Source organism: Aphidius gifuensis, unplaced genomic scaffold (assembly GCF_014905175.1).
Source record: "Aphidius gifuensis isolate YNYX2018 unplaced genomic scaffold, ASM1490517v1 Contig8, whole genome shotgun sequence".
In the NCBI taxonomy this organism is placed as follows: domain Eukaryota; kingdom Metazoa; phylum Arthropoda; class Insecta; order Hymenoptera; family Braconidae; genus Aphidius; species Aphidius gifuensis.
The window spans coordinates 4,675-19,852 of NW_025220589.1; the positions used below are offsets into that span (position 1 = coordinate 4,675).

At 31.9% G+C, this 15,178-nt stretch overlaps 2 protein-coding genes and 1 long non-coding RNA gene across 3 annotated transcripts; all 3 read right to left on the reverse strand.

Annotated features, from left to right (window-relative positions):
* Positions 1-7,323: 7,323 nt before the first annotated feature.
* On the reverse strand, positions 7,324-7,879 carry LOC122860101. Its single transcript, XM_044163755.1, has 4 exons — positions 7,727-7,879; positions 7,484-7,651; positions 7,374-7,403; positions 7,324-7,329 (listed from the first exon to the last, which is right to left on the reverse strand). The coding sequence occupies exons 1-4, from the start codon at positions 7,859-7,861 to the stop codon at positions 7,324-7,326; spliced, it is 339 nt and encodes a 112-aa protein (XP_044019690.1). The 5' UTR covers positions 7,862-7,879.
* Positions 7,880-7,943: 64 nt separating this feature from the next.
* LOC122860105 lies at positions 7,944-8,788 on the reverse strand. Its single transcript, XM_044163758.1, has 2 exons — positions 8,469-8,788; positions 7,944-8,401 (listed from the first exon to the last, which is right to left on the reverse strand). The coding sequence occupies exon 2, from the start codon at positions 8,364-8,366 to the stop codon at positions 7,944-7,946; it is 423 nt and encodes a 140-aa protein (XP_044019693.1). The 5' UTR covers positions 8,367-8,401; positions 8,469-8,788.
* Positions 8,789-10,697: 1,909 nt separating this feature from the next.
* Positions 10,698-11,339, reverse strand: LOC122860104. Its single transcript, XR_006374425.1, has 3 exons — positions 11,086-11,339; positions 10,839-10,927; positions 10,698-10,753 (listed from the first exon to the last, which is right to left on the reverse strand). It is a non-coding gene; the product is annotated as an uncharacterized LOC122860104 (long non-coding RNA).
* Positions 11,340-15,178: the final 3,839 nt, after the last annotated feature.

A 15,178-nucleotide genomic window follows, 5' to 3' on the forward strand; every position in this document is an offset into this window, starting at 1 on the left:
TTATGAATCCTGCAATAGGAAAAGGCCTCATACCTTTTCTTTCACCATCTAAAATCAATGAGTACAAATAGATAGGACTATTATTATCATCTTCTCGATAATATAAGATAAGATATTCTAGTTGCATCTGAATAACAAAAAACAGTGCCTTTTTTTTTACACACTTCTTTGAGCTGCTTTTCTGTGAAAAGCATTGCTTTGAGTGGTATTACCGCTTACTCAAGAATAAAATTATTAAAATGTTCCCCTTGCCGTGTTTCTTCAAATTTTTCATGTAGCTTCAACATGAACTGATGAGGGTCTTTGTCTCAATCGTTTGCTGCAAGATGTTGATCAGAAATTTGATGTGAAATACCGAGACTTGGTAAACCGTTCAAATTTCCATTTGATACGCATTCTAAATCAGCATCCGGAATGATTTCTGTTTTTAATCTTACAGCTGAGCTTTTTTTAAAAATTTCATTCGACTATGTACGCAGGTCATAATAAAAAAAACTTCTTCAGCATGAGCTATTTGTGATTCACAAAAATTTTACAAATATTTAGTCAAGTAATATATGCCCTCATATAAAAACTTGAGAGTCGTACATGTACTGTTTCGATATATTGCAGTTGTATGAAAACGAATTCGTAAAGTAATTTGACAACGAAAAAATTTATGGTACTTAAATGCTCAAACACGAAATTTATAATTATCATGGTATTGGTAGTTGATAAATACCGAAATTATAATTAAAATATTACAAAAAAAATTGAATAATTTGGCATAAAAAAAATAGTCAATTAAAATGGTCGGTGTATATTGTTGGTATCTTAATTATTTAGCCCGTGAAATTGTATTTTTTCAAAGTTGATGCTTCAAAAGAGTATACATAAGATTGGTTATTTTTTAGGGATTTCTAGAAAGATTTGTAATTTTCATGCATTCACTCTGATTGTGGCCAAAAAGGACCTTACAGGAACGCACCCCAACGGTATTTGGAAGAAGACACAAAAATGTTCATCCTCTAAATTTTAAACATATTATTTCATATACAAATATCCTTATGGTTATTATGGATGTGGTTTGATATTGAGATGAATCCGGAGATTTTCCAATATGTACCCACGTAGAAATTGCCATGACTCACAACACGGCCAAGTCTTGTTCCAATAACGGCATTCAATGCAATCGGCCAAGTTTTCGTAAACGATTCAGTGGCCAAGAATGGAAACGAATGATTAAGCCAAGGCGTGGCTCATTAAGGGCCGGCCAGCTATTGATCAACTATTCATCGGCCAAGCCTTGGTTAATTATTGGGGTGCCAGGACTTGGAATATTCAATTAAGCAAAGAAATGGCACATCAAAGACTGGCCAACCTGTGACTTGCCATTTGTCGGCCGAGTGTCGATTGTTCTTTGGGTTACCAAGACTCTTTTTTATTGTTTCAATATATATTAAGAGCCGCTGCTATGTATTTAATACTGAAAATTTTTTGTTTTATTATATACTGTATAACAGCTACTCATTTTTTTTTTTTACAGAATGAAAATTTCAAAAAAAAATTTTTTTTTTTTCATTAACTATAAAAATACATTCCGGGGTATATGAAACAAATAAAATTTATATATCGGCAAAGTGTCGGTTGATTTTTGGATTGCCATGATTATAATGTATATTTGAGTAGAACAAATTTTCGTCATCTTTGACTATTGCTGCTATGGTTGAGTAAGTAAGGCTCTGGAGTGTCAATTAAAAGATACCGTGTTCAAGTCCCGGTAAAGTCAAGTATTTATGCTGTAATTTTTTCGGTCGATAATAATAAAATAAATCATTAATTAAATACATAATAAAATGAAATTGTTTTAAACAATTAAAAAAAATTTTTCTTTTATAAAATTTTTCTCGTGATTTTTCTCTAAATATATTATGATATCTTCTTTGATATAAAAAGATAGCGCCATAATTGATATATTTGCTTATCTCTTGATATGTTTTGATATTAAGATATCCTGAGATCTCCGGATATATTATTATGTCTAAGAAGATCTTTTCATTTTTTCCCGGGATTCCAAAACTGAGAATTCCTTCAAATTTATACAGTGTGTAATTGAAATACTAATAAATCTTGTCGTGAAATAATATATTATGTTATAGACCTTTTTTTTTATGATAATTAATTAAAGTTGGCTACATTTAGAGAGGTTAAACATGGGCTTTTATGGGAAAGGATGTTTGAAATTTCATTGATCATAATTTAATGACATTTATAAAACCAAGATTTTATTGAAAAACTAATAGATAATAGTATAAATAATAAAGAATTTTTAATATCTGGTTCATACGGGATGATAGAACTAATTTTTGAGTATTAAATAAAAATATGTGGTAAAAACTTGTTTTTTTACTGATTTTCTAACGAGGAGTCATCCCTAGCGGATGCATCGACACCTATTCGATCGGGATTTGACTCTCAAATGTAGCACTCAGTCGACAGCGATTTGACAGCCATTCGACAGCATATATAAAACGTAATTCACGAGCGCCGGATAATCAAAATGAATTGGAAAATATAAAATAAATATAAGATTATAATGACAACTTAAACTGAAGAAAGCCTTGACTAGTATATGTATTTAATATTGAATAAGAATTTAAATTACATACGGTAGAGAGGTTAGGTTGAAAGGATGCGAATATCTACTGGAGTCAAAAAGCAGTCGAGCCTCAGACCATTCATCGGTAATTGACGCGGTCATTATTACCGAGATATTTTGTCACTAAATCGACAGGCTTTCGACACCGAATTGAGAGGTGCCTAATTTGCTCATTTTTTATTGTTTTAAATTGTTTAAACATTATAATGGACTTTATTTACGATAGATTAGTATTTTTCTATAAAAAAATTAATAAAAAATATAAAAAAACTTGTAAAATTTAAAAAAAAAAAATTTTTTTTTTTATTTATAATTTTTAAATTAATTGTTAATAACAATTGCATGTAAAAAACATAATAAAACAGTATAATTAAGCATTTAAAGTATAAACAATTGCCAAAATAATTTTTTTTCAATTTTATATCACTACTTGCCGGTTGACTCTGTTTCGACACCGTTTCGATCGCGTTTCGACAGCTTTTCGACCGCCTTTCGACAGGCTTTCGACACCGAATTGAGAGGTGCCTAATTTGCTCATTTTTTATTGTTTTAAATTGTTTAAACATTATAATGGACTTTATTTACGATAGATTAGTATTTTTCTATAAAAAAATAATAGAAAATATAAAATAACTTGTGAAAATTTAAAAAAAAAAATTTTTTTTTTGTTTATAATTTTTAAATTAATTGTTAATAACAATTGCATGTAAAAAAACATAAGAAACAATATAATTAAGCATTTAAAGTATAAACAATTGCCAAAATAATTTTTCAATTTTACTTGCCGGTTGACTCTGTCTCGACACCGTTTCGATCGCGTTTCGACAGCATTTCGACCGCCTTTCATTGAGCTTTCGACACCGAATTGAGAGGTGCCTAATTTATTCATTTTTCATTGTTTTAAGTATTTAAACATTATAATGGACTTTATTAATGATGAATATGCATTTTTTTGATGAAAAATTTAATAGAATATATAAAAAATGTTGTAAACAATTTATTTAACAATTATAAACAAAAAAAAATTTTTTTTTTTTTAAATTTTCTAAGTTTTTCATATTTTCTATTATTTTTTAAAGAAAAATGGTACTTCGTTCAGTTACGTATTGCTAAATTAGGCACCTCTTAATTCGGTGTCGAAAGCCTGTCGAAAGGCGGTCGAAAAGCTGTCGAAACGCGATCGAAACGGTGTCGAATCAGAGTGAACCGGCAAGGAGTGATATAAAATTGAAAAAAAATTATTTTGGCAATTGTTTATACTTTAAATGCTTAATTATACTGTTTTATTATGTTTTTTTTACATGCAATTGTTTTGTAATTAATTTAAAAATGCAAACAAAAAAAAAACATTTTTACAAAGTTTTTATATTTTTATTTTTTATAAAAAAAATGCAAATTTATCATTAATAAAGTCCATTATACTGTTTAAACAGTTTAAAACAATGAAAAATGAATAAATTAGACAGCTCTCAATTCGGTGTCGAAAGCCTATCGATTTAGTGACAAAATATCTCGGTAATAATGACCGAGTCAATTACCGATGAATGGTCTGAGGGTCGACAGCTTTCTGACTCCAGTAGAAATGCGAATCATATCAATCTAACCTCTCTACCGTGTATAATTTAATCTCTTATTTGATATTAGATACATATACTAGTCAAGGTTTCAGTCAGTTTAAGTTATTCTCATTATAATTTTATATTTATTTCATATTTTTCAACTCATTTTGAGTATCCGGTGCTCGTGAATTACATTTTATATATGCTGTCGAATGGCTGTCAAATCGCTGTCGACTGAGTGCTACATTGGAGAGTCGAGCCATTCGCTAGGGATGACAACTGAGCAATATGGAAATAGCGGGAAAATTTAAACTTCCATACAAGAAACTTAATTACAAAGTATTAGAGCATCATAAAAGCAAGTTGTTTCAGCTAGTGACAAGTGTGGATAGGGATTAATGAGTAGGAGTGAGAGAGAATGACACGACACACTTTTGATCAAGTTTAGACTATGATATTTATTGGATAAATGGATGATAGGTGATTTTTTATTTATGCACACTGTGATGATGATGATTGAAGGTCAATTATACTATACATATAACTGGCCTCAATTTCTTTATTAATCAATCTCTTTAAATTATATGACGAAATCTCCGTTGTATATTTTCTTGTGCGCTGACTAGAAGCCGAACGTGAACGTTCCCGGTAGAGCCCGAATAGCTTCGAGCTGACTCAGTTGAATACCACAAGGAGGCGCTTTCAAAGCTTTGCCCGTGCGGTGCTGCCTTTTGACAGCTAGTGGTGAACGGGCGAATCTCTCTCCCCACCTTGACGAGGACATCAATTCTTCGCTGATGTTGATGATGATGATGATGATGATGATGATATTTCAATAGGCAAAATACAAAAGCTTTGCTATTGGTTTTAAATACTCTACTTGAGTCTTGATGGTGACAGCTCGTACAAAGCCGTCATCACCTGAGTGAACCTTGATGACTCTGACCAAAGCCCACTTTCTAGGTAGATATCTCCCGTCAATTACCGATGCCATGGTACCCTCTTTGATACATGGATTGGTCTACGTCTACTTGGATTTCACTAAATATTTTTGCAGATATTCTCTAGACCAACGGTCCCAAAAAGTCTCCAGAAGTTTTCTCAGTAATCTCCAACTCGTTAATCGGCTATCAGGAACCTCCAAGACATCACTCAATGGGCACAATGGCCTCAAGTTTAACAGACATTCTACTTGAGTAAAAATATCGTATACTGCTCATATGTCAATAAATGGTCACCAATGACTCTCTTGATATGATGCTTTGATGATTTAACCGCTGACTCCCATTTGCCTCCAAAATGTGAAGAACCAGGAGGAATAAAACTCCATAATGTACCGTCTCTGGCTAGTAAACTAGCTAATTTTTTGACTTCTTTTGATGATGCAGTGAACAACTTTTTTCATTCTACATCTGCTCTTACAAAATTGGTGCCACAATCACTATATAATTTTGTACATGAGCCTCTTCTGCTGATAAATCAATTAAAGGCTGCTAAAAAACCCTCAGTCGTGTGATCTGTGGCTAACTCAAGATGTACAGCTGATGAAGAGATACAAACAAAAACCACAAGATAAGCCTTGTATTTTTTGTTACCTCTCCCTGACCATGTCTTCAACTCAAATTATCTAGCATAGTCCACTCCTGTATGGGGAAATGGTCTCATTTTTAGGAATCTTGATGGTAGTAACTGACCTATTAACTGTTGTGCTTGTTTAGCACGATGACGTACACAAGTTACACATTTGTTGATGAATGATTTTACTGATACTCGACCTCCAACTACCCAGTAATTTTGTGTCAATGTTGCCAACATCAGTTGGGCTCCTCCGTAATATGTATTTACACATGGAGGTGTATAAGGAGGGTAATCTCCTATGTTAAAGCATAGGCTGTTGGTGAAGCTCACGGAATGGAGCAAGTCAGTACCTTTTTTTGCCGATGGTGGCGCTTTTACTACAACAGTTCTATGGTCACATGGTATTTTTGTTTACATTTTTGGCACTCTCATAATACATGACAATGTGACACATGAAAGTATATGATCATTAAAAAATTAAAATTACCGGTGCTTACATTTAATTTTTTTTTATTTAGTTTGAATGCATCATTACATTATTTTTGCTGTCTAAAAATATTAACACCCACTATAATTTTGCTATTTTCGTATACATTTGAGTTTTGTCTCTATTTGATGATAAATAAATATCGTTGTAACGATGACAAAGTGTATTCATACGAAAAATTATAAAAAAGCTTAAAATTTGAGATCTCAGGTCATGTTTATCACAGCCAATTTTAGGAAATTTAGTATCTTCTATGGCATTAAAAATATGAGACAACAAATCAGTAGTTAAATTTTCTTCATACACAGTATGAAGTATCAAGTTTTCAGCTGTAGCTATTATTTTATACAAATTATCACTTGGTTTTAGCAACTTTCCTCTGCTTTTCAATTCTATTAATTTGTCTCTATCTGATGATATATCAGTGGTTAAATTTGAAATACAACTCTCACATTTTGTGAATTTTTTTATTCTCCTTGCAATATACCCAGAAACGTAAGATCTCACTTCATCGTTCGTATATGGTCGAGCATAATCATGATCAAATGGTTCAACGATCAAATTTTGTACATCATCGTCATCACCAATATATGTTGTTTGATTTTGTAAAATAGATTCAAGTTGTGAGATTACTTTTTTCCACTGCTTCAGTCTTGGATTTATATCTTCAGGTTTAAGTAGAGTAATAAGCACATTGCATTAACATTCATCCATAGGTGGTTTAATCAAGGAGTAAACACTCAACAACCTGAATGCTTGAGCAAAAGCAACAGGAGTAGGGTGACTATTATTTCCACATGCAGTACGAATAATTGAAAAAAATCTCTGGAAAATTAATAATATTTTATAGTGAAATTAAATCAAGTTTGATTTCTAACTACAAATTAAAATTTGTCAATTTTTATACCTCTAAAGCATCCTGGTTTAATCTACATGTCATTATGTATGATAAATTATCGCCTTCTAGATGAAATAAATATTTATGCAAGTCCAATGTTGCCCTGATCGTGACTTTAAGTCCTGTTAGAGTAGAATTAGTAATGGACTTAAAAGTTTTTACATTATTCCTTTTATTATCAGTAATATCCTCAAGTACAATTTTTTTCCAAACATCCAAATAATTTAAAAAATTTTCAAGCTCCTGAAAACAAAAATTATCAAATGAAAAATTCTTAGTCAAATAAAATTAATTAAAATATATATTTTCCAAATTCTATTTACCTTGCGATCATCGGAATCCCATTTCAGACTTTCTCCTGGGGATTTCGAGTTCATAATCCTTATAACATTATTTATAATTTTAATAATTTCTTTCGATGGATCTGCATCTTGTAAACCAGGTACTCCTTCAGTTTTAAATAACTCCATTCCTGCAGCAATACTGAAAAACTGAAAGAATGTCATATAAATAATTATTTTTATCATTTCAAATTTCAGCAGATGATAAAAAACAAATATACTCACTCTGAATGCTCTTCTAACATTCATTTTTTGAAATGGTTTTGGGTGAATGACATCATGAGAGAGACCTGGACAAACTTTTAAATTATATCCATTTGGATTATCTGCTTTCAAAACCACATCCCAATGTCTCAACATAATAACTCCACTAGGACTCTGAAAAAAAATTAAAACATCATTCACGACTGACAAATCATGTATAACCAACTTTGTTTACTTTTTAAATATTTTTTCTCAAAATTCGGTTTCTCAAATTTTTTATTAAATGAGGAAAATCTGAGGTGAACCATAATTTCCTGTTATCATCACATGGATGTGAGCAAAAATTGTGATTTTCACCAATATTAAATTTTGTCCACATAGCCCTATTCCAAGATGCTCCATCAGTTGTTACAGCATCGACAAGAAGGCCGGCATCCTCGAGCTTTGCTATACACTCTAATGTTAGTTCTTTCAAAGCATCAGATGGAGTTGCTCCTTTAGAAAGAAAACAACCAAGTGTTTGCACCCAAGTACCACGAAAAGGTTGGAACATGAAAACTAAAGCATGATCACCTATTTGTCCTTTTTGGCTGGTTGGTGTATGATTTCCTAAACCAACAAATCCTTCAAAATCAAGTGTTCTTTGATCAAATGTCACCATTTTACTTAAAGCAATTTCGTCAATCAATAATACACCTGGAATAAAATAATTTCAGTTATTAAAATAATTATTATTGATTGACATTTATTTTATAAAAATGACCTCTTCGTTCATATCGTGGCTTAGATGAATTTTTTTCTTTTAATCCATCAAAAATACTTTTTTTAAAACCAAAAGAGTTATCGAATGAACTGATATATTTTTGCAGTGTTTGTCTTGAAGGTAAAGGTAATGTTTCATTGTTCCTTAAGCTGTCATACAGACTAGGTCCTTTTATTCTTAACAGCAAACACTGATAAATCCATTTTATATCATACCTGATACCTTTTTTGCCTTCACCAACTTTTTTAGCTGCCTGAAGACATGCTTTTATAAGTGTTTTTTGAGAATCTTTAACATTATGAATAGCATCTTCTAGTTTTTGTTCTTCAACACTTTTTCGTAGTTCATTAACATGCGTTTCAAGTGATTCAATCTAAACGGAAAATAATAACGTAAGGATGTTAATGAAAATAATTATAAATAATACTGAATAATTTTCATAATTCATGATAATAATATTAGCAACAATAATAATTTAATGGTACTTTACCTTTTGCTTAAATCGCTTCACCTTCTGTTGCAAGATCTTTTTTTTTAAGACTTTTTTTACTGTTGGTGGAGGTTTTCGCCATTTCTGTGATTCCATCTTTATATTGCATTTCATGCATCTCAAAGTTGGTCGACCTATACTCTGTCTGTTACATGAAGCAATGGCTTCACAAACTGTATCAGAAATAAATCTAAAACATAAAAAAAAATTTTATTCGTATACGGTAAAAAATTAATTATATTTAAATTAAATTTATTTACCTTGGAGAATTTTTTAAAGTGACACAAAGATTCCAATTATAAACTGTTGTTAAATAATCAACAACTTCTTTTATATTTTCAAAATTATGATGCAAATAATCTTCATGTACTTGAATAAACTCCATTAAAACTCGAGAACTTAAATTATCATATATTTCCACTCGACGCAATATATTGTCTGTTCCGTCGGAAAGAGAGGTAAGCGAGAAGAGAGAGAGAAAGAAAAAGATAAATTTTATTTGAGAAAAAATAAGTTTGAAAATGTAAAATAAAATAAAAAAAATATATATAAAACATACAACACATTGAGCTAGCGAGTCTAATCTTCTGACGGCACGAGCCGATGCCGACTAATCCCTCAAACTGACAACGTTTGCCATTAGAAAAATGTTGCAGTTTGAGGACAATGAGGATTAGGCCGCTGACCTCGAAGACCACCCAGTCTTTCGAGGAATACCATAAAATACATTTAAAACATTTGGAAATTTTGTCGGGTCCAAGCGACGCTTGGTTATACAAGCGTCGTTTGGCCTTCTAGAATTTTCCAGATTTTTCATTACTAAGGCCCAGAAGCTGGTTAGCGTCCTGGACCTTTTTTCTAGCATCAGTTGCATTCGCAATCCCGTAGCCTACGGAACTCTCTCTTGTCACTTGCTATTACAAAAAATCAACTTAAATAATGTCACAAATAAATTGAATAATAATATAAAAATTAAAGAGTAATTTACATGATAATTATTAAACTAGAACAGTAACAAACAAAATTGTTGTGTTGATTATTCAAATCAACTATCCTAAACTCCTTACTAGATATAAATCCCTTAACGGGCAATATATCCAACATTGTCAATTGAAATCGATACAAAAATTACTTTTTTTTTATCAGGGGCTACAGTATGAGCCCAGTTGCAATTTTCAGGATATTTTATATTATTCAGGTTATTGAGTAGAGTATCAAAAGTAAATGGCACTTTACAAAAATTGTGTTCAGTTGGTAGTTCTTCAATTTCCATGTCTTCATGGTCTACAGTCTGAGTTGACGCATGTATCATATGTGATGATGATTTAGTTGGTACATGAATATTACATTGCATTGGTACATATAATTCATACTCATCTGATACATGAACATCAGAGTCATTTTGTTCATGAGCATTACATTGCATTGGTACATAAAATTCATGCTCATCTGGTACATTAACACCAGGTTTAATTGATACATGAACATAAGGATTAATTGGTGCATCAACGATAGATTCATTTGGTACTTCATCATTTGCTTTTATTGCCTTGTTATCACCCTTAAATATTGTATTATCTGAAGTTGAACAGACGTCTGAAGATATAGGGACAGCCTTAGGTTTCAATCGTTTTTTACTACGAGGATATATCCACGTTTCTGAAGGTAATTTTTGAGTAAACTGTGACATTATATCACTTGGATGAAAATGTTTTTTACAAACCAAACTTGATACACTTAGGGAATTCCTTAGCTTTGGGAGATTTGATTTCCAAGCATCAAAAAGTTTAGGATCCTTAAATTGTTAAGAAAATACAAATTAGTATGAAAAATAATATATATATATAGGTATATAAATATATATTTCATTAAAATATTACCTTTGGTACAGAAAAAATAGAAATACCATTTTTATTTCCCTTTAATGTTTGACATTCGGAAACAATACATTTTTGTACCATTTTTCGTGCTAAAAAAAGGACACCAGTGATAATAAAATAATTTTAAATATCAGTTATAACTGTAATTAATAATATTCGAATATTTTTAAGATTAAAGCTACATAAACAAAAGGATTGACATATCCATACTTATATCTTATTATAAAAAAAATAAGAACTAACTTACTTTTAAATGCAGACTTATTGATAGTTTTATCAATGTATTATATTATGATCATAGTTTAAATCGTCACATTAATTAATAGCAATTAATAAATAATTATCTTTTGACTTGTCACATTATCATGAAAAAATATAAACAAAAATACCATGTGACCATAGAACTGTTGTAGCAAAAGCGTCATCACCGGCAAAAAAACGTACTGACTTGCTCCATTCTGTGAGCTTCAGTAAATTTCGAGAGATTACCCTCCTTATACACCTCCATGGTATTTACATGACAATCATGTAAAATAAGTTCTGTAAGTCTCGACTCTTTTGGGAGTATGATTGGATTGACAGCCTCAGCTTGTAATGATGAAATAACCAATCTACTTCCAACTCTTAACAAACCATCTCTGTCAATGAATGGATTGAGTTTAATCAATGTGCTTGATCTTGATATTGATTCACCTCTGACAGAGTAGTTATCTCTTGAAATTGTTGTTTCTCAAAAAACGACTGATAAAATCTCCTCTACCATGAAGCTGATGATACGCTTTGGTAAGTGTCGAGAATTTTGTCAAATCCAATGTCTGCTAGGTTCTCTTCCCCGGACACATGATGCCAGATAGCACTTGAAATTGTACTCTGTATTAGTACAACTCTGTTTTGAATGAATGTTTTCCAGCGACTTGCATCTCTTTTTATCTAATAGTAAGTGATAGATGAATCAGTCCACAAATGTGTCTCCACTGATGTCAAACTATCTTGGACATCTTTGACTAACTTCACCGATAATACCGCTGCTGGAAGTTCTAACCTCGGTGTTAAGACCTTGGTATCATTCGAATCGCGTGATCCTGTTTTGAGTGGTGCCAATTTTGATTTAGCTGTTATTACATTGCTCTTAGCTTCACCAAGAGAATTAATGACTACTAAATAGACGACTGCACCCACTACTACATCTGAAGCATCTCCAAAATCGTGGATTAGTATTGATGAAGTTGATGACTCAAGGTTTAACCATCTCGGTATGGTAATTGATGATAAATGATTAAGTTGTTCGTCAAATTCTCACTATCGATTTAACAAATCAATTGGTATTGCATCATCCCACTAAAGTTTAATTCTCCATAATTGCTGTACCAACAATTTACCTATTGTGATTACTGGAGTGATCCAATCAAGTGGATCAAATAGTTGAGCCACTCTAGCCAACACCACTCTCGTGTTTGTTTTTGGGTTCTTGTATGGGTTGTATATGTAGTTAAAACCTTGATATCCCACGTTAAACCAAGTGTTCTGAATAATGGGTCACCCTCTATAGATGACAGTGATGATTGTTCTTGATGTTTCTCAGCTGATTTATTGAGAGATATTCCTGTTGCTGATCCATTTTCTCAACTCATAACCGCCAAAATTAAACATGTCTCACGTTTGTTCCACCTTCTCTATTCCTCCTTGTATATTATCCGCACCAAGATAAATGTCATCCATATATGAACCGACTGATATAGCATTTGCTACCAATGGATCTTTCTCCTCTCGTTCCAACTGTATCAAGGTTGCCAAGGCCAAAAATGGTGCAGGCTTGGTACCATACGTAACAGTTGTTAACTCTTCAATGGGTGGTTTAGGTTAATTTCTACATAATATCCTCTGATATTTTCTATCTATTTAATGTATCTAAATTCGCCTAAACATTTGCTTAATGTCACAAGAAAAGGCAAACCGATATGGCCACTGTGTTAATACCGAAATTAATGGATTCAACAGCTTTGGCCTCTTATACAGGTTATTATTCAATGATTCATCTGTATTTGTCACCTGTGATCCATTGAAAACCACTCTCAGTTTTGTTGATGAACTTGATTCTTTGATGATGCTGTGGTGAGGTAAATAAAAGCAAGATGAATGTACCTGGGCTGGTAATACTTTGGTCATATGACCTAAATTTTTATACTCTCCCATGAGCTCGTTGAAGCTCAGGATTCTTTTCCATCTTTTTCTTTTGATCAATTAACATTTTTTTGGCCAATTTAAATGAATCACCAAAATTAGTGACCTCTTTCTTAAACGGATATCTCGATGAACCAACAACTTGTATCTCGTTTGTAACTTGACAATAACTGTTGTATACATACATCTTGCTCAAACGATGAAGCCTCTACTGATGGAAAATGATCTTCCTGATACCAGAATTGTTTGACCAGTTGAAAGAGATCATCGTCTCGATCACACGTTACTCCTTGATGATAACTCTTGTTAGTGTATGATAAATGGTAATGATTTTTCTCAACTCTAAAATTGGCAGATAATATCTAACCTAACTCAGTAATTTGTGCCAATGGTCGATTGATGTTACCTCTGATGACACTGTCTTTTAGAATCCTGCTGCATACATCTGCACCTAAAATTACATCTATTGGAGCAGGTTTGTAAAATGCAGGGTCTGCAAATACAAGTTGTTTGAACTGCTGCCATTTGTGACACTTCACCGATACTGATAGTAGAAGACCTGTTAGTTTGGGTAATATCAATGCAACTACATTACGTGTTACGGATTATTCTTACAACAAGGTACTACAATCATACACATTCCCTCCTAACCCGTTACCCTGTACGGAATAACAAAACAAGCGGATTTTATAAAACTAAGTTAAATATCAGGCTCATTAAGTTATATTATTTTCAAGTTATTACAATATTATTTTTCTAGTTAAACATTCTTCTTTTTTTTTGTTATTTCATAGAAAATATAAATTAATTAGCCTGGTACGTAACAACAGACTGAAGTCTCATATTCGTAGCAAAATTGTCAACTGTATTTGGTTTCTCAAGGATGATTCGCATACGCGTCGTAAGTCGCTCAGCACTGACGCAGGCTCTTGCGGCTATTCTAAAATGAAGACGCAGAATGCTTGCGGCTTGACGCAGAGCCCACGATACTACCTTGCGTCGTTTTAAAAAATAATGATCCGCCATTTTTGTTGACATATTCCACAACAACGTAACTCTCAAATAATATGCTCATTATGTCAGCACTGGTTATATTTATTTTTTCTTTCAATAATAAATTGTAGAAAAAATCATAATTATAGACAATCAAATTATTATTGTCATCGAATTAGTGTAGCTGTAAAAATAATTAGTGGGTTTTTTTCAGGATATTCATAACAATTAGTGAAATGAAAAATAAATCAAAGGACAACATCTTTCAAAATGACATATTTATGAGTAGCATTGCAACAATTAATAAAAGAAATAATTAAAAAAAGCCATCAAGAGCACCAATTTCACCTCTTTTTCCTTCAGGTTTTTTACTTGCAGGGGCAATTGGTTCATCTCCCAAAGCTCCTTGAAGATAGGTGATTGTTCTAAGATGATTTAAAGAAATAAATTAATTGAAATCATATTGTGTGTGTAAAAAAAACTGTTTCTGGCTTGAAAATTAATTATAATTACAGTCTTGGCTGCAAGACTTCATCAAGAAATCTCATCTCTTCAACATGGCACCACTGTTTCAGAGCTGAATAATCTGTTGCAGCAGCACCTGTTTTTTATTTTTCAGCTCTTTTACCCTGCTGTAATAGTCTCTCATATTTTTTCATTTATTTGAAACAGCAGCAGCAGTCAGAGATAGCTCAGGATGACGATCTGTTTCAAAATTAAAATATATAACTAAAATTATCTAATACATTTATTTATCTGTTTATTTATTTATTTATTTATTCATTTACTCGAAGATAAAGCATACCTTGCATCATTCCAACAATATCATCCCAAAGATCTGTCGTGTGTTGCTTGGACCGATTGGACAAAGGCTTGGAATAATCTTGCTCTTTGACCAAAGAGATCAAGTCTGACTCTTGGTCCTGGTTCCAATTTATTGGTTTTTTATTATTCAATACAGCATTTTTATTCTCTTGATTTGTTGGTGGTGTTGATATTGAGTATGACTCTTAATCTGGGTTCCAATTGATTGGTTTTACATTATGTGATGCAGAATTTTTATTTGTTGGTCTGGATTTGTCATTTGTTGCTGTTGTTTTTGAAGAATCAAGATTGATGATCCATTGTCTTGGTACATAGATAATGTTTTAAAATTTGCCAAGCAC

Bases quoted from the DNA above. Each gene is read 5' to 3' on its own strand.
- LOC122860101 (XM_044163755.1), bottom strand. From the start codon at position 7,861: ATGTTGAGACATTGGGATGTGGTTTTGAAAGCAGATAATCCAAATGGA. The intron at 7,652-7,726 runs GTGAGTATATTT...ACATTCTTTCAG, and splicing joins ATGTTAGAAGAGCATTCAGA to TTTTTCAGTATTGCTGCAGG. The intron at 7,404-7,483 runs GTAAATAGAATT...TTTTGTTTTCAG, and splicing joins GGGATTCCGATGATCGCAAG to GAGCTTGAAAATTTTTTAAA.
- LOC122860105 (XM_044163758.1), bottom strand. From the start codon at position 8,366: ATGGTGACATTTGATCAAAGAACACTTGATTTTGAAGGATTTGTTGGT.